General features: G+C 48.2%; 1 protein-coding gene across 1 annotated transcript in view; it reads right to left on the bottom strand.

Moving 5' to 3' along the window:
- The window catches only part of LOC142583352 (protein qui-1-like), a 523,212-nt gene that overhangs the window by 13,062 nt on the left and 489,849 nt on the right, over nucleotides 1–20,301 (bottom strand). Inside the window, exons 23-24 of the mRNA XM_075693781.1 lie at nucleotides 17,390–17,583; nucleotides 9,624–9,786 (exon numbers count right to left, since the gene is read on the bottom strand). Coding sequence (XP_075549896.1) covers nucleotides 9,624–9,786; nucleotides 17,390–17,583 — 357 coding nt within the window. The remainder of the gene's footprint in view (nucleotides 1–9,623; nucleotides 9,787–17,389; nucleotides 17,584–20,301) is intronic.

The following is a 20,301-nucleotide window of genomic DNA, read 5'->3' as shown; positions in this document are numbered from 1 at the left end:
TTGCCCACAAACTGTTTTACCGTCTTTGCCTTTTCCAAACTACTTTCTTTCTTCTTCCAGTTACGTGGTGCGGGACGGGGTGCCTTCAACCCCCCCCCCCCTCCCCCAACATATATCTGTCCCAGGAATCAAGGCTGAGAAGGACATTTGAGCATATTACTGCCGTAGTGGGCAGTCGTCAGGAGGCGCAGTTTTCCTTCCGCCGCATACTTTTGTTTTTTCTGGTCAGTGCCAGAGAGGCAATAAGGGCGCGCCACATTGAGAGCAAATACCATGATGTAGAGTGCGTGGCGTACGTAGACGCCGCGCAATATATAGAACGCAAAGAGGTGGCCTTCGCAGCGGTAGACGCGCACGGAGAACCCCTCGCGAGCGGAACCGTGAAAACGGACAACCCCACAGTTGCGGAGGAATCAGCAACAGCATTAGCGGTGGCCTCCACCAAAGCTAGAATTATCATAAGGGACTCAAAGATCGCAGTTCAATATTTCGAAAAAGGACGCATCTCGCCAGAGTCACTCAAAAATTCTAAATAATAACAGCGACGATCATCGCGGGACGATCCAAATTATTTGGGTGCCCACGCATTCCTCCCTCCCCGGCAACGAGGCGGCAAGTAGGCAGTCAGCCGGGAACGAGAGGAGACCGCATGGTCAGCTACAAAGAAATCACCGATTACTATCGGCTGGGAAGGAAGCGGCACCCACCACCTCATCCAGCGTTAACCAAGAAACAGGCAGTAGCCTGCACCTCCTGCAAACAGACATGTTTATCGTAACCCCGTGGCCTGCAGCAGGTTCTATCCAGGGCAATATAATGATCAATGTAAGTTATGTATGGGTAGGGCGGATCTGCCACATGTTCTATGGGCTGTTGTGCCCGTACAACCAGCCCGGATCCCGAATCTACAAGATGCAGAATTTATCCTGCGAACGCCCTTTGGACAAACCCGGGGCTGCGCCGAAAGGCACAGCGCCCTAATGCTCCCTTGAAAAGTCAAGATGCTGCGCCGCCAGGCAGCGGAGTTCTGTGAAGGAGTATCGGCGAGCGACATCAGGAAAGTGCTGGACAGCCCGGCGCCGTATTTCCTTTCCCCTGGAGGTCACCGTGCGCGGCAAACTTGAAGCGGGTGGCCAGCGCGGTCGCTGGTTGGACCTCTCGGACGACCGTCGAGTGCTGGCTTTGTATTGGGCCGTTTGAGTGACAATGGTTTCTCGGGGCTTTATAAGCCCAGACGCTGCCGCCTGGAGAACCGGATCCACCGAACCACCGTGAGCCGAGCGCCGCTCTCGAGTGGAGTGAGATGTGTTACGTGTTGGAGTCTCGCCGGACGTCGCCGTGCGGGAACGGTCGCGTTTGCTCTTAGCTCTCGGCCCCAGTGCCGATCCGATCTTGTCCTGTATAATGACCTGTATATAGTGTATAAAGTCCCTTTTGTTATTCTCACCGACGCCTGACTCGGAGTCTTTGCTACCGACTAGAGAGCTGGTAACGCTCTGTCACGAAACGGGTGATGAGCGCTACGGGACCACTCTGAAGTCGCAACAGGGCATGCTCGAAGGTGGCTCCTTTCGAGGACCGCAAAATTCAAAACCGGCAACAGTGGGAGACACTGCTGCTCAGCTCAGACCAGCGAGACCAGGTCTGGGCCGTTTAGCTAGCTGAAGCGGCCACTGAGACGCAGAGGATCTAGGTCGTCTGCTATAGGCGGAGGGAGGCTGCGTCCGCCCTCGTGATTGCTGGCATCAATAAAAGTTGCCTCTCTCTCTCTCTCCCGTTTCCATACCGCATTTGTCAGCACTGCTGACGCGCCTGACCACGGCTGTAAGAAACGTAGCAAACAACTACGGGAAGGTGATTTGCGAGTGTCTTAACGGACCGCATGATACGCTAGTTCGAAGAGCTCTGCTAGGCTTCATTCGGTTTTTATTAAACGGGTGTCGATGGCACCACTGACTTTCTACGCACTGCGCAGATAGTAACTTCAGCCAATTGCTATAAAATCGAAAAGAAAGCAAAGCAAAGCAGAATATGCATGCAGCTCTATGAAAAACTGCAGTCCTACGCTAATGGAACGTAACGAATCAGCCACAATGGGTGAAAGAAAGTCACAACGAGCTCACGCAGCGCCAGGCAGAAGACGGATGGATGTATGCCGGGATTTTGCGTGCCAAAAGTACGATTTGATTATGAGGCATGCCGTAGTGGGGGACTGCGGAATAATTTTCACCACCAGGGGATATTTAACGTGCCCTCATGCACGGGACACGGGAGTTTCTTGAATTCCACCTCTGTCGAAATGCGGCCCGTCGCAACCGTGATTTGATCCCGCGACATCGTGCTTGGCAACGGAACATCACAGTCTTGCTAAGCCACCGCATAAAAATACGTATAAAAATACGTGTTGCGCTTTAATTAGGTTTTAAATTAACTTGTTCCATGGAATGAATTGAGCTTTAATTTAACCTTATTTGCGTATTTCATTTCAGTTTTAAATTTAAGGATTGTCCACTGAAATAATATTAAAACTTGTAACCGACTTTTTCTGTTTCGTTTTATTTAGGTGCCTGCTAAACCACGCGCTCTAAAATTTTTGTTTCGAATAAACAGGAAAAGTATGACAATCTTACTGGGATAACATTTATTTGCCCCAATTTTTCAGTAGTTTTGCTTATAATATCACTTTTGCCGTTATTTTACATGTTTCACTCTGTTGTGGGAGTAACTTTTACCCGCTTCCTGAATGCAGTATGTTCAGGGAGTATGAAAGAATCCAATGTTGCGATGCGTTGTAAGAGGTCACGCACGCTCATTCAGATGCGTAAATATATCGCATGAAGCAACAAAACAAGCTCTAAGGCTGTGAACATTTTCCCATGGAGCACAGTGGCATTATTCTAAACTATGCTGGCCAGTTTTTGATCATTTAGCAATGGCTATGTATTGGGAATTTCAGGTGTAAAGCACACTGTGACCATCCCTAAGCAATATGATGAAGAATATCGTTGGGATGGAATGTCCTGCTATTTACGAACTACTTACGAACAAGCCGCGCATCGTTATCCGTCTGTCGGCCCAAGTCCATCTGGCTGCTCTGATGCCACCAAAAGTGCGAGCGACGACTGCCAAGATCTATCCCCAAGAGCCGACGTTACGTGGAGTTCACGCTGCCACTGCGCGTTGTCATTCGTGGCTTCTGTAGCGCTACGCATACGTATTTCTCCTTTACGCATTGTACTATAAGGTACACCGACGAGGCGCATCTTAGTTAAGGAGCCCAACTCCAGGTTTGGGCATTGAAAACAGAAAAGCGCAATGTGTGAACACATTGGTGACGATCCTGTGTGCACAGTATTGAACCGACTTAATCCACGAAAACAGCTGGTAATTCAGAACAACGTCCGCACGCCCTTTCTCGGAGGAGCCACGATCTTCAACAGCTGATGTGACGTCACAGACATGGTACTTTTGTGTCACATGCATGATGCCGGCATGTGCACAAAGAGCCAGCAGCAACGCGAACTCAGTGACTCGAATGAAACGCAGCACGAAAAGAGAGAGAGAAGAAAAGAGAAAAGCTGCCGGAAACACACACCGCAGCAATAGAAGGAAGGAATAGAAGAATAGAAGGAATAGAATAGAAGGAAGAAAAAATGGAGGCGGTGGTAGTGACGTAAACGTTACGTGGCACTCGGCACAGATGAGAGAAGCCAGGAGGGGAATGTCGCTTGCGGGCGCTGAGTCCATATGGCGTTTCCTACAGCAACTACTGTAGGGAAATCTGGGGCTCGTCTCTACGGTATGATTCATGCAGCCAGCACGGGAATGATGGTTAGTACACGCATTCGACTAAACTTCGTCCTTCTGGCTTCAAACGGCTCCGTGACTTTGCGAAATTACCATTTTCAGCAAGATAGTGCCTTATAAATGCAACAATTTGCAGTGATTACGCATGGGTAGTGAGTCATATTGCCTTCTGCATTTAGAGATATATGGAATCGGGGCCAATAACGGCAGGTCAGGCATAGTAAATAAAGTCTTAAGAATGCCTGAAGCCACAAGCCCGATGATAAGACAAGTCCATGCTCTAAGCATCATTCCCATGGTAGTTAAACGACCGCACAGAGTTTCCTAGAAAGCTCGGTGGTCGATGCAACGGCTGAGAGCCTCCGCTTTGGCGAGGGTAGTTCGCCTCCCTACCTGCTCGCAATTCAAAATTTCATTTGCTTCTATGCCAGCTACTATAAGGAACTCTCTTTAAACATTCTTGCGGTATAGAACGCTCAGTGGGTGGCCGCTTTATGTTTTCTAGCGTTTAAAGAAGGTTTCCAAGCAGATCCCGGTGAAGGGCCCTTTTGAACTTTCGAGCCTTTCCTTTGATGTTTCCTTTTGCTTCCGTGTGCGTGCAAGTTTTTCTTTGCTCACGACACGCATCTGCGGTTGTCCTCCTTGCGTTTTTAAACTTTTAGCCTATTCTACGAGCTTCCGTCAGCAACCTTGTAAATCTTATTTCTTTTTCACCGGTTGAAGCGACGCCGTGTGAGCCAACCCTTTTCTAATGACAGCGCTTGCGCTGTTTTGTGCGGCATCAGCGCCCTCCTGCTCGCCTTTCAATACCGTACTTCTTGCGGAAGACCAGGTACTACAATATTGATGACGTTCGCGTTGTTTTCCATCCTCCAATCTTCCCTTATACTCGTGCGCCTGTTCTACCTTGACACGCCTCAGCCTGTTCTTTCTTTAGTGTGTTTTCCTGGACAACACACCAGGTTTCTTTCCCAGACGACGACAGGCATCCGTACCGTTTCTGCAATCATTGCACTTTCTCTTTCGTACAGGGTGCGTCCTTTAAAAGTTTGATGAGGCATGAAGAATAACACGGTCGAAAGGAGGAACGGGAGGAAGGCAAGAGAGCTGGTTTCAACAAACAATGCGATGGAAGAGGCTTTCCGAACGGTCGAAACGAGATCGGTGCGCTCAGTTCGCCTGGAAAGCAAGTACAAAGCCGGCCCCGCATCATCCCGAGGCAAGTGCAGCGTACTCTGCCGGTGAGGAGGGATATCGGAGGACGAAGGCAGCGCCGCGGAGCATTGGCCCTAGGCTCGATCAGGTCGCTCGTTAAGCGCAACCAGCCAAGTGACGATCACGTGCAAGTGCTCTCGAGATGCTGCAAGTGGAATAGTGTGTTTCAAAAGCCAGGGCTTGAAAAAGAAAGGCGGAGACGGCCGAAACGCCCCTGGTCGAACGCTGCAGAAGCTTTTGTTCCCGCGCCTGCGAGTGCGCTGAACCGCACAAGGGTGGGGACCGATACGGTCCTCACCATAATGGCCACAATGCTCGGGGCTGGAAACTAGCAACCGCGACACACCTCTTCAAATTTATTTATAATTATTTATTTGTGGGATATTTGTTGATGATGAAGCGCTCATGCAAATTGCCCGTTTTTCATTACGAAGAAACTGGCCAATGTTTGCTTTCGTGTTAGGTGGCTTAACAGAAGGCGGGGGCTGCATTTTGGAAGATTTCTTTTTCTTTCAGTACTATTCATTTATTATTGTCCATAACTCAGAGTGGCCGATCTTGGCAATTACGAGGGCGCAGTGCCGAGGAAGCCTATGACTAATGACAAAAAAAAATGCATGGAATTAATAGAATAGTCTAAAAATAGAAAGTTACAGTAGTATAACGTAACTGATCTTTTCTTGCTCGAATTTTATTCGATTCTTATCATCCACGTCTCCAGATAGGGCGATTATGGTGATAATGTAGGCGGGGTCTCTGCAGACTGCATGGTTCAATTACGAAGCGAGAAAAGACATAAAAGGGGCAATAGACCAAAAAGAAAAGAAACCGCTGCATCATTTCGGAGGCAAGGGAAAGCCGTATCGCCAGCACAGCCTATCGACCTACGTGTTCACATAAATGGTAGAGACAGGTAAAGTGTGCGCCATAATTAGTCTCACACTTTTTGATGGATAATTGTGCCTCTGATATTTTAACATTTTTGCTCATCGTTTCGTCAACATTTCTTCCATCTTTATTCTGCATTTCGTGCTGGTGTGTTTATTTTTTCGGAAAATGGCACGCCCTGAGTCCCATCGACCCGCAATCTCATCACTGAGCGAGGCCAGACACTCTCCTTCAGAGGTCGCCAAAATTCTAAAATTTCACCACAAGATTTTCCACTGGGCTCTAAAACGCAGCACTCTGAGGAGGTAAACCGCAGTGGCCGTCCTGCTCCTGTGGCCACTTCTCACATTAATAAAGCTGCGAGGACTCGTCGCGGTGCCTTAGCGGCTATGGTGTTGCGCTGCTAAGCACGAGTTAACGGGATCAAATCCCGGACTCGGCGGCCGCATTTCGATGGGGGCGACATGAAAAATTGCCTGTGTCCCGTGCATTGGGGGCACGTTAAAGATGCCCTGGTGGTCGAAGTTAATCCGGAGTCACTCACTACGGCGTGCGTAATGATCTAATCGTGGTTTTGGTAGGTAAAACCCCAGCCTTATAAAGTTGCGCGGAAGATAATCCAGTGCCAGCCACGGAGAAGCATCAGAAGGCTGGCTTTGGAGATGAATGTGTTGGCGACAACAATGCCAATGCGAATGGATTTCAAGGTATTCCTCCTGCATGTTCCAGAGAAGACATGGAGGGACGCAGTCGCAGAGAAAGGGAAGATAAAAAAAAAATGCTGGCTGCTGTTGGCGCAGGTCGCGAACGGGGAAGGCTTGGCAAATGTCTTCACAGATGAGAAAGGCTTCAGGGTGTCGAGGCCCGTCACAACACTCGGAATTCTCGTGTGCTTGCTTCGACGTCGGAGCTTGCTTATGCAGCCAGTTGGACAGTTTTTCGAAACTCTCATGCGGTGTCTGTCATGGTTTGAGCTGGGGTGATCACCACTGGCCGTATTCCTCTCGTTTTTGTGACAAAAGGCGCCTCAAGATCGACACTCGCACGCACTTCAAGAATATTCTAGAGCCTAATTCACTGCCCTCATCCCTGTCGTACTTAGGCGAGTAGTCTTGAACTTTGTAGCCACAACGGCCCCGCAGCAAAACAATCGAAGAGCAAATCGACACCACAACAGTGGTGTCGCGCTCTCACACCCTACTTCATTCTAGCTTCATGAAGAGTGGCCGGCGAACTAGCTTGACCTAAACTCGATGGACTTCTGCGTGCGGGCTATCTTGAAAAAGAGGCCCGCGACCTACAGCGCTCCAGCATAGTGGGCTTGAAAGCGTCACTGCAGAAGGAGAATGGAGAAAAAAAATATCCTGGGCTATATCTTCGTGGTCGCGCTTGAAGCGTACTCAGACGGTTTAAAGGCCATGATCAAGGCCAGGAGCAGATAAAATGTTTCGTGTTGCATTCCTAATATATCGGGTAAATGCATACAAAGGGTATTTATGAGATTTTTTAAAATTCCCCAACCAATATATTAGGCATTAACCTTGGGACAGTAGTTATTGGCGCAACCTGTATATAACTATCGTTAAGCACTTGCTCCATCATCGCAACAAGTATCACTTGCATTAACAAAATGGGGGGGGGGAAGGAAGTAATGTTCTAGTGACGTGACTCGTAGTTGGGGGATGTTGAGCTTAACGTCTTCAAGTTTTAATAAAAAATGAATCGAATTCGCAATACTTCAATAAACTGCAACAACGAGTCCACGACTGTACCGTACTCCGCAGCAAAACCATGCAGATATCGGATTTCAGCTAAACTTTGCCTGATAGAGGGTACAAAATCAGATAGAGAGTACAAAATTGAGCACATTAAATTAAACGTTCAGCTTCCCCTGAGCTTTAGCCGTTTGTTTTAAAGTCAAGTACAATAGCGAAATCTCACTTCTTTAAGTACTGTAAAAGTGTAGTCAACAGCTATAGTTATATACGTTTATCGTGCAGTCTCGCGCCTGTAAAGCGGCATCATATGTCTATAAAATTTTTAATTTCTGGAGATTTCTTTTTCATTAGAACATTGTAGCGTGCTTAAATCAACGTTAGGCGACAATCACCAATATTGGGCTTTATTATTTAATTAAAATAAATTGCATTGAAAGTAGTTCAGGCAATGGTCAAGCATTTCTGCATTTTGCGAATATTTTAATATCGAACCTAAAGGTAGGCGTGAGCCCTATACAGAGAAGTGTAGTTCACGGGGCCAGCTGGTGCATGACAACGGAATAGGGGGTTCCAGCAAGTATAAGGACGCGAGCACAAAGAAAGAAACGCACAGGAGAACGCTGGAGCGTTGCAGCGTTGTCCTGTGCGTTTCTTTCTTTGTGCTCGCGTCCTTACTTGCTCGAACCCCCTATTATGTCACCTAAATAGAGGTCTCTCAGTTTTCTTGCACCCACCGTGGTGCCGGGGTATACCGGCTCCGCCGCTGAGCACGAACTCATGGGTTCGATTGCCAAGCATGGTGTCGGCATACCAAGGCACCCTAATCTCCGCCCCAGCGACGGCTCTTCTCCGGGTAACAGAAACAGATCTCGAAGGCTATGTTTTTGACTAGCGCACACACCGGAAGCTATGCAAGAATCGAAAGCACATCATAGACGCCGTTTTATATCCCACCTATGGGGACGGTATGCAAGAACGCTCGCTAAAGAACCACGTTAAAGAACGCCAGATGGTAGTCAAAATTAAGCCGGATCCTTCCGCTATACACAGCGTCTCTCATATAGTGTCTGTGTCGCTTTCGGGAAGATAAACTCCGCCAGTCATCAAAGTTTCCTCATTGAGCCCAAAATGACGTGTTGTGCTAATTGAAGGGGTTCTATTCAACAAATCAGCAGCTGTACTGGGTTATGAGAAGCGCTGCAGTGGAGGGCACCATGTTACGAGTCATATACAAAGAACGGCCGGCTATTTTTAACCGACACTGCTACGTAAGTACGCGGGTGTTTATTGCTTGCTGCTCCCATGTGAATGCGGCTGTCGCGGCGAGGATCTAACCCATGACTTCGTGCTCGCCAGTACAGACATGAGAAAACAGCATTGCAAGAAGACATGCTTTCAAGGCACTCACGAGGAATAGTAACTTAAGACGGATTGGTGAGTTACACTTTTGAAATGCCAAAATAGTAACTGGCGTTATGAGCTAGGGCTTGGTAAGTTAGAGAAGACGCAAAAACTGACGACGCCGCGTTAAGGTTCCCGCACAAGCACCCCATGACTCCATTAACTTTAGAAGCGTCGGATTGGGGCCGTTCAACCGTTTCTAAAGCAGCCGACGAACATAGCAAGTTTTGATAAGTTTTTCTGTGCGATAACAGCCCTATAACGCGCGATAATACATCGAAATTCGTGACGTCACACCGGGGTATTCATGCTGCGGTACTGGTGCAAAACCATCAGTCCCAGGAACTCTTCTTTTTCCCTATTTAGTGTCCCTTTATTGTGACCTTGAACGGACGCGCGCAACAGCGTGGACGTGTTTGTGTCCGCGCACGGATATTTCACAGCGCGAATCCATCAGCCAAAAACGCGTCCAAGTTTGTAGTACGGTAGTGTAGCCTAAACTTGACAGTAAAATACGTTAGAAGGTGGCAGTATTTTTGGTGCGTGAACGTAAAGAAGAAAGGTTATTCGCAAAAAAAAGTGTTTTGCGCTTACCTGAGTTAGCTTTGCCGTGGCGACTTCCCACACCTTGAGCGACATGTCTTGCGATCCGGTGACAATGGTTTGGCAGTCGTAGGTTACGGTGTAGCACAGAATGGCGTCACTGTGGCTTACAGTCTTTTCGCTGTCTGTCTCAAATACAGGCCAGTATTTTAAGCTGCGCAAACAAATCGAGGACGGAAAACATGAACGGCACGCGACAAGCTGTCACAAGCAAATATCATGCCGCAGCAACACTTCCATTTCATTGCAAACCTAGGTTAATTAACAATTACATTTTCGCCGCACGTCTTATATGTCAGTGGCAGTTGGCTAAACACTTCGCAATACTTATCAGCAAATGACAAACTTTCACACAACGTTATAAATATAGAAGAAGGTGGAGTGTTGCTTGCTAAGCCACCGGAGAAGCTGAACGAATTCGTATTCTGGATAATCCTCGGCGAAGTTAGGGTAATAAAGTAGTTTTACTTTTGTATCTTTTATGCATGAGGACCGGTAGCTGTAGTGAGGCTGCCCTAACGCACTTTTTTCAGTTTTATTAGTGTTTCATTTTTAATTCATAATTGTGTTCATAAACATGCGCTTTAATATAAGCGGTTATCTGCCTTATATTTTGCCTGACACTTTTTATTTCGCGATAAATTTCGTCGTCAGACGCACTCTCCCATCTCTGCAAGTATTTGTCCAGTTTTCAGTGGAATACACACAAGGCTTGCTAAAGTGTAAACGTTTATTTCTTTTGAATATTATCACTTTCTCACAACACCGACATCAACAACAAGAACAACAACAACAACAACAACAACAAAAAAAGAATAACGCGTACTCATGTTAGCACAGACATTGTTTATTTTAACTAATATGCCGGCTCGATAGTGCGACCACGCCTACCTTTCAGAGCAGCCGCTGTGGCCAGGTCGAATGTCGCACGAAATAACCCCGACGGCATGATTTTGATAAGTTCTAGCGACTCCGGAGACATTTGTCAAGAAAACCTTGACATTGCTGTAAAAAATATATATCCGCCCGCTTCAGCGATTACTGCGGCTGTACATTTATTTGCTGCGGCATCAGTTGCTCTTCCCAACTGCCTCCAAGCCTCTCACTCCTGCACTCCCGTGCGAGCTCCCCGAAGTATGCGCAATGTCGGCCACACGTCAACGACACAAGGACGGCAACGACGCCGACGGCGATGGCATGACGACTCAGGTTTTGTGGCTGCAAAATGTTGCATGTGGCATCAGTGCTGTAATAATGAATAAACGACGCGTGACTCACGGCACGACGCCGAACGCCGCAGCGAACGAACGAAAGAACTGACGGAGTGACCCCTGTTTAATGTTCTTTACTGCTCTGGCGCAGAAAAGCTATAACTAAGCATCACGCTTCAATCGCCACCATTGACGCAGAGGCCATCGTACGCGCTTGGCCATTGCACCGCGGCGTTTGCTTGCTTGCTCGAGCCATTGTTAGAGGACCGAGCAAGCAGGAAAAACGTCGTGCTTGTGGTTCTTTATGTCGAAGTAACCATGTTTCTATAGTGCGTAGAACAAAAAGCAACGCGCATCATGTATGCGTGAACCTTTTGATGAACAAAATTGAGCGACATTTGGTGAGGTTTAAGGTCCCGCATCACGTTCAGGGATGCCTCAGTAAATTAATTTTGGCCCCTAGACGTTCCTTTGCGTGGATTGATATCTCCGCAGACAAACACCTTTGCATTTTTCGCCTTGATAGAAGTGATAGAAGTGCAATTTCTGGAAGCTCAGAGTTTTTCTCGTTCTGGTTTCTGGTTTTTCAGAGAACTGCTGGAAGCTCAGGGCTGTCTGTTCGCCGTAATTAGTTCGAACTGAAGGTAAAAATTGAATGATCAATTTACGGCAAATCTGGCTGAGTTATTATGGCGATAGCGTTGATATGGACACTCGAGGCGCGTTCGCGCCGTTACCGCCGCCGCGCTGTCACGGCACGGACGGCACTGGTGCACTCTGGTCTCCAGAGACGCGCGGTGCCAATGGCTGCAAAAAACGACGAAGTGTGCGCCGCGTCACTCTCCATCTTAGGGACCCTGGACTGAGGGTTCCTCCCACACTGCTCTCGCCATTCAAATATTATTAATAAAGATGTTTTACTCTCTCTCTCTCTCCGCTTCATCGGCTCCTGCAGCGGAGTCAGAGCAGCGTGCTGCTATGCGCTGCTGGCGTGAGCGTTGTGCGCAGCCGTCTGCACACCACACCGAGGTGCACACGGCGGTCGGAGCGGCGACGAGCAGTGCACTCCCAAGACGCTGACGGTTTCCCTTCTGTCTGATCTCGTGCACCGTCGAGGCGCGACCCCTGCAACGCCGGTGGCGGCCTTGCAAAGCTCATCGTAGAGTTTTGCGTATGCTGAGTTTTGCGCAACTGTGACGTGCACTGCACGTATCATTTCATTTAATCACGTGTGTATATATATATATATATATATATATATATATATATATATATATATATATATATATATATATATATATATATATATATATATATATATATATACAGTCTTAGGCAAAGTTACACCCTTTGGCTTGCCCCTTCTGCCACACAACAATAATCGTTATCTGCCTTGGTGCGTTTCCTTTCCTTAACGCTGCGAGCCCGGTACTTTCCAGTAACGAACGCCACGCGCGTTATCAGCATAGAACAGTTTACACCCTTTGGAGTGCTCCTTCTGATAACGCGCGTGCCGTTCGTTCCTGGAATGTTGCGGGCTCGCAGCGTTAAAGAAAGGAAACGCATCAAGGCAGATAACGATTATTGTTGTGTGGCAGAAGGGGCAAGCCAAAGGGTGTAACTTTGCCTAAGAGTGTATATATATATTTCTCGCGGAGCCCCTCCTCAACTCGACATTGAGCGTGCCAGTCAAACGCGTCTGTTTATTTCAGCTAATTTTGCCGGGTGGCAAAATGAGCTGAAATACCGCTCAGTGACATTCAATCGGACATTAATGTTTTTGCATTCACAACTCTTAAGAAGCGCTTAGGTGTGCTCGGATACCTTTAAACATGCTTTTTAGGGTGTAAGATCAAATGGGAAAGTTGTATAGCGTGTTCGGAAAACCCCAAGTTGGTTGTTTGCGACACGTTATATTTTGTGTGCATATTTTTCCGGGGCTCTGAAGAAAGCCTGCGAAGTGTATACAAAATATTATGATCACACTGCGTGCCTGCGTGGTGTCTGGTTTGCAGCGCTCTCAACCGTATTTCCAAAGTACGAAGGCGGCATGTCCGTTGTAAAAAACAGGCAATTGGCCCGGCCCTCAAGATCGAGGCAGCCACATCAATAACGACGTTCTCAAGATAGAAATACGCCACGGTCCAAAATAATAAGCGATAAGCCCGTGCTCAAAGCGGATGAAAAAAATTCGTCGACTTTTTCTGCAAAGGGCATGCGGCCTTCGTTCTATGGAAACACGATTAGGAGAGCTGAAAGCCAGACGCTCGATCACGTGTCCAGTTTACAGCTCTCCTTTTATATATAATTTTATTTACAATAGTGCCTCTCTCGATCGACATCATAACAGGTGGAAATATTGAGCGTACATTGTACAATGAAAATGAGCTAACTATATATATATATATATATATATATATATATATATATATGAACGCGAGGGAGGAAACCGAGGGGCCCGGTTTCCTCCTTCGCGTTCATTACTCGAATCCGGCAAGTTTGATGCCTTTAGGCAGCATGTGTGGGTTTATTGACAAGTTCCCTTCGCGCAAAAAAGTTCACGTAGGCGTGATGCCTGCGGCAGAAAGGATGTTCCATATCCGCCACCAAGGCCGTGAGTGATGGCGCTGGCTAGCGCCCTCAAGGTTAGTTCTAGTAGATAAACATAAATACCTCAGAAAATGGATGGGAAAACGACGCCGTGGTAGCTCAACCGGGAAGAGCATCGCACGCGTAATGTGCTTATCCCGCCTGCGGCCAGTTGTTTTTTCATCCAATTAAGAACTGCGAAGAACTATGCTGTCCTTGGTGGCATTGTTTGTTGACTGCGTGTAATAGGATTATATAACTTTTCTAATCAAACGAATGCCCTAAAACGAAAATCGATAATCAACTGGTAACACAAACGAACCAAATGGCAATCGAAATGATAATTGATGTTGGTAAACAGGGTTGCCAGATTGGGCTACTTTTTGTCCGAGTTGGCGTCAGAATTTTCATTTTGGCTATGTGGATATTTTTGGGTACATCTTCTTCCTGTTTAGAAAAAAAGTAAAAATAGTTAAGCACAAATGGAAAGCACGCTGGAATCAAAATGCAGACTACAGCAGGATAAAGAAATTGAGCGCGTCTGCTACAAAATCAAATTTTGCGATTTCTACCAGTTCTATGTTAGAGAACACATATGCATGTCAAAAGGTCAAGGATCACTGCCTTTTGATAATTTTAATTAAGAAAGCTGGCCTCAGGAAACACGTCTTTACCTTTGCCGCGCCCTAATTGATCCTACGCAAACCTGAACAGAAACCGACAAACACCTCCAGCGAGCGATCCACAACTTTAACGGAGACACAGCCGCACTGGCTATCTCCCTCAGAGACAAATAACTCTCCACACACCAGGATGCCCGAGGTCACGCGTACTCATATGCAGGCTCTGAGAACGCTAAGCTGAATCGACCATTCCAGCTTCATGACCTCAAAGCGGCACTTGCCAAAATGAAACGAGGAACAGCTCCGGGCAGGGATAAGGTAACGGTAAAGCTTCTAGCCAACCTCCCCGATCCAGCCAATGAGCAGCTCCTCACTTACTTTTATGCAATCTGGCATACCCTCTGGCATACACCCCTCTTCCCATTGACTGGAAAACGGCGTTGGTCACCTTCATCCCTAAACCAGGAAAAGGCATAAACACAGACAATCTCCGGCCCATCTCCCTCACCTCTTGTGGGAAAGCTGACGGAGTCTACGGTACGGGATAGATTGTCCACCCATCTAGAAACCCAACACATCTTTGCAGACACCATGCATGGCTCCAGCCCACACCGGTCTGCGCAGGATGTCTTACTACGACTTCATACGGAGCTTCTCTAGCCAGTAGAACACCCTAGTGGCGGTAAGGTAGTCCTTGGGCTAGACCTAAAGGGTGCCTTTGATAACGTGACGCACGAAATCATCCTAACCCAGACTGAACCCAGAATCTCAGACTGTGGATTCAACACCTTCAACTACATTAAACAATTCCTCACAGACGGCCAAACCTTTATACGGATACAAGACACGGAACATGGCCCGTACCAGCTCGGTACGTGAGGTACCCCGCAGGGAGTCGTACTCTCACCACTCCCTTTCAATCTGGCCATGATGAAGCTCCCTGCTCTACTGAGTGAGGTCCCAGGCGTGCAGCATGCTCTGTACGCCGATGACATCACATTGTGGGATACTCACGGATCGGTTGGAGCAGTCGAGGCCAACCTGCAGCATGCCGCGGCTATTGTGGACGAATATGCCCGTCGATGCGGCCTGGAATGCTCCCCGACCAAATCGGAATTTGTGCACTTACGATCCAACCCGAAGTGCACCACAAAACTCAACCTATGCCTATGTACAGGCCCCATCCCGCAACGTGACGAGATTCGAGTTTTGGGCCTCTGCATACATAGGAACCGCAAAATTGATACCACTTTTCAAAAGCTCCGTAAGGTGGGGAACCAAGTGGGTCGTATGATCCGTAGGGTATCCAATAAAAAGGGGGACTTGCGATGCAAAGACGCTTTGCGGCTAGCGAATGCATTCGTATCCAGCCGAATACTCTACTCGGCGCCCTACCTCCACCTACGCAAATGAGATGAAAACGCCCTTGAGGTGATCTTACGCAAAATCTATAAGAGAGCCCTCGATCTCCCCATTACTACGTCCAACAAACGTCTCCTCCAACTCGGGGTGACTAATAGTTTTGGGGAACTACGCGAGGCTCATCTTAACAATCAATTCTTGCGGTTGAGCAAAACATCAGCGGGAAGCCGCCTCTTGTCCCGCTTGCACATCCGATATATAACCTACACGGAACCCAGAGTCTCCCTGCCAGACGCTTGGCGTCTCACCTTACAGGTAAGCCCTCTCCCTAATAACGTGACCCGAGATACTAACGAGGGCCGCCGCCAAGCGCGCGCTACAAGGATCACCAGAACATATGGACATCGCCCAGGAGTATTACGGACGCTGCCGACCCTCATCACGGGGGTTGGTTTACGGCGGCAGTCATCCATCAAAACACACCCGTTAATGACCTCACCTTCCGGGCCCCCAATATTACTCACGCGGAGGAGGTGGCTATCGCGCTTGCTGCCGCAGATCCAGCGTCTCGAGTCATCATTACTGATCCGAGGGGTGCTTGCCGCAATATAGAACAAGGCCAAATCCCATGTCGTGCCTTCCAAATCCTTAAGAAATGTGAGAACCAGGGATTTCAACCCCGGCGCTCCATCATTTGGGCCCCAGCTCATCAGGGAATAGAGGGGAACGAAGTAGCCGACGCTACAGCCCGCGCGCTTCATTTCAGGGCATTGCCTCTATCACCCGTCGACGAGGTCCCTGAATTCAAGCCGGCAATCACCTTTAAAGAAATCACACAGCTGTATCAGCTTAATCACGGCCGATACTTTCCCCCTTGCAAAGGCCTTAAAAAGACGGAGGAGCGCTGGCTTCTCCGTCTCTACACGAATGCAGTACTGTGCCCGGCGGTGCTGAAACACTTCAACCCGGCATTTTCCGGCGAGTGCCCGCAATGTGGGGAGTTGTTTGCGGACACATACCACACGGTGTGGGCATGCCCCTCCAACCCTGCTTTCCCCCAAACCTCCACCCTACCCGAGAGGACTGGGAGGCCGTCCTGCTCAGCTGCTCAACCCTCCAGGACCAACGTGCCCTGGTGGCCTGAGCCAAAGCCGCTGCAGAAGCCACGGGGGTCCCGGACTAGGGACGCACCCCCCCCCCCCCCGACATTTTAAGGGCTGGGCCCTTAGGGTTCAGCTCACACCTCTCCTACTCATCACCACCACCACCACCACCATACGCAAACTAACGCTTCCTCCGCGCCAGCGAACACAGACTGTTGCTGTCCCCACATGTGAGCTTTCGGCGTCCTACGTTTTAAGCATGAGATGCTTTTAGCTCTCGTTGACGGAATACATCATACAAAGCACGATACATCAGCATAGACACAACGAGGAAACACTCTCACGCATAAAGAACCACTGAACGAGACTCAACATAAGCTGCGTACGACAGAGGGCGAAGGAGGGAATGCTTGACGTCACTTTCAAATATTTGCTCCCAACAGCCTTTGCGGGTGCGGTAGGAGACCGCGACTGAGACTATGCGGACGCCGCTGGACGGCGAGGATGCTTCAGCCGAGTCATAGCAGACGGCACACGGGTGATCTGATGACGTGTTGCCCATGGAGGAGGCATCCATGCTGCGCAAGCGCAGGAGTTCCTTGCGGTTACGTTAGGCGTCTGCACTGAAAGCCTTATGAGAGCCATGCACTTCCGTGTTGGCGCTTTCACGAAGGTGGTACCACGATATCATTTTCTTGTCCATCTCTGGAAATAGAATGGTCACCATATATGTACCATATACACGTGAACCTGGTATGCGTTTAGGTGAACTCGCAGTTTAAGCCAGGCAGGGCCGTTGGCAGTGAGACGCTTAGCTGAACCGCTTCCATACAAAAAAAAAAAACAGAAAAATGCCGCGAGTAGCGTACCTGTTGTCGCTCTTCCCGCCGACGGTGAAGACGACGTTGGCATGCAGAGTCACCTGCTTGGCCGTCTTGGCGCAGGCGACGAGCTGCGTGGCGCTGTCGGCCGTCCAGAGCCGGTGCATCCCCTGCGCGTCCACTGACAGCACGCGCCGGCTGTCCGACGTCACGAAGACGCTCACGACCTTGCTCTGGTGCTCCTGCAGACGCCACGCGGAAGTTTAGTGGACGTACAACCACGCGCAAGTGCGCGCTGCTTCTGTGACCGATGGAGTGTAGTTAGAAAGAAAGAATGCAAGAAAGAAAGAAAGAAGCACGAAAAGGAAACTGCACGTGCGCAGGCGTCACAGATTATTGTTTAGTGTATCTGCATGGCAACTACAAATGTTCGAGTACCTTAAAAGAGCTGTCGACGAAGTTAGCCGCGAAACTTTCATTCATTATTACTTTTAGAACAGTAGACTGTACCAAGTGTGCATGGGCTGCAGGACTGAAAATTCGCATGACGTTTTCTAGCATTCGTGCAAATAAATGAGCCCTTTTAATGACAGTTGCAAATGGCTGTTTTAAAGCATCGCAAGCTGAGTGCGTTGCTGCGAAACCGCTCTTAAGATGCTGCAAATGAGCTTTCTTGGGGGGGACACACTTCTTTCTGTTGTCGCAAAGTACTGAGCGAAGTAAGTTCTTCGCCCTAGAATACACGGCGTCCTTGCACAATTTTCTTCGGATTGAGTGCCGCCTTGTTTACCATTGTTGTAGAATGCGAACCAGTCACGCGGCCCATGGTACATGCACAAAGGTAGGTCGGCCTTCACGCTAGCGTTCTGCATGACTGCTTAGGCGTCCCGCGCAGTTGTAGTCAACTGAGGCTGTTTTGCAAGCTTGGAGCGCGACCTACTTCGGGCTGTATACTCTACAGCCCACACAGAGGCGCGCTCTTGGTTCGTGGTCAAAGGCCCACAATATCTAAGCAGCTTTGAAGAATGGGCACTGCCGACTCCGACAGCCCGGGAAGGTCGGGCGCGCAAAGCCTGCACGGGCGGTTGGCGCTGTACATCTGTTTAATGACGTTGGCGACACTACGGAACTTCCCCGTACTACTGCCTTAAAAGAAGCTCACTTAAAGTAGCAGCAAGTCGGAGCCAATAGCACAGAAACCAAGAGCAAATATACAATTCGTATACCTGGCGATTGGATTTCTTGGCATCTATGTTTTTTGCAATTTGGCAGGAATTTATCGACATTCCATTTTTCTCGAGAAATTCGGCAATTTATCGGTGGCTATATCTTTTTTGTGTGCCACATTTTTGGCGATTTCGGCTTTTCCTTGATTTGAAATATTTGCTTCCCCTTATTTACAATCGGAAGCAAAGAGTGGCCCCAGCAAGCGTTATTGTCATAAAGGCAGTGAGGCAAGTTAACTATATAGTTGAAATAATTTGTTAAATATAGAGGTGTCCGCAGAGCGAAATTGCCGAATCGAATCTAACACGAATATACGAGGACAACGACCTTAGGATCGAATAATGAATATTTAGCTTCTAAACGAAGTGAGACATGTAAGTTCGCGTGGGGTCCGTTTAGTGCGTAGGATGAATATGAAAGCTTATTTATCATATTTGATACATGTAATGCCATTCAAAATTGGACTTCTGGTCAATTAAGAAATTCAAGTCTGGCGCACTGTGACAATGACAGTAATGAAATGAAAGAACGGCGCTTATAATGATATAAAAGAGCTACATAGAGCACCGGGCATCGTTTGAAGGGGATGCGAACGTTGTGGGATTGTGAAAATAATAATTTGCGTTACCTAAATCAAGAAAGCCAACTCGTATGTGGCCTAGCGACGACGTATGTCTCTATTGATTGACCTGGAAACTATTCAGCAGAAGCTAGCTACTCCGTGCGTTTCCCCAGGAACTGGTGCCTCTCCGCAGGAACCGCGGCTCCAGTGCAGCAGAGTCATTCGAAACAGTCGCCACTTGCACGTGAATCTCTGCTTGTAGACTCCAATAAGTGTTTTTATCCTTTATAAACTGAAATCCAAAGGACTATTCGACAATTTGGAATAGTGAACTGTCGAATCAAACACGAAGAGCCAAGATTATTCTATTTGTATTCAAAATTACGAATATTCGCATCCCCTTGTTTAAGATACGTGCACATACATGCAGATGTTTGCTTCAGAGAGCTAGCAGCGCGTTCTGCGTTTATTAACCGCATTTGGGAAACGCTGCGCTCCACGTCGAAGCTAGTTAAGCAATGGAATGCGCTTGAATTGATGCACCCGACAAGCAAGTCACTCGGGATGGTGCGCTTTCCAGAAAAGGATGGGCTCGACTTTGTCCTGCAGCGTGTTGAGTCTATACTTTGCGAATTCCCTCCCTTTTTTTTTGTATGACGTCCGCTTCCTCGCTTGCCATCGCAGAGAACAGAGGACAATGAAGTCCTTTGACATGCTCGCCTTTAAGATTCGTGCTTAGAACACGGGCTACGAACCATTGCGATCGTCACTGAAGTGCACGTCGGCGCTTTTGTTGCGCTCCGCGCCGTATACTGCCGCTTCTCAAAGGCGTTTTCTGAACGCAGATCGAGATTATTCCAGCTAGATCCAACTATCTCACTTTCGTGTTCCACTGCAGGCACACTTTTCTAGGCGATGGCTGCGGGTGGCCTCGTCAGTGATATCTAGGAATACGTTGGCTTCAGCGCCATAGGCTTTATGGCTTCTTCATTCCAACGATAGGAATCTGATGAACCGAGTACGCAAGTGTTCTCTCCTATCACATTTCTTTCATCACCATAATTAGCGCTCGCACTAACATTTAGAATCTTAAGCTTTACGAGAAGATGATGAAGATGAATAGCTCGTTTGGTGGATAATGCCGAGTGGAGCTTCTAGCTTAGTTTCGCCT

This window comes from Dermacentor variabilis, chromosome 1, assembly GCF_050947875.1.
Source record: "Dermacentor variabilis isolate Ectoservices chromosome 1, ASM5094787v1, whole genome shotgun sequence".
In the NCBI taxonomy this organism is placed as follows: Eukaryota; Metazoa; Arthropoda; class Arachnida; order Ixodida; family Ixodidae; genus Dermacentor; species Dermacentor variabilis.
This window is presented reverse-complemented; position numbering and strand designations above follow the sequence as displayed.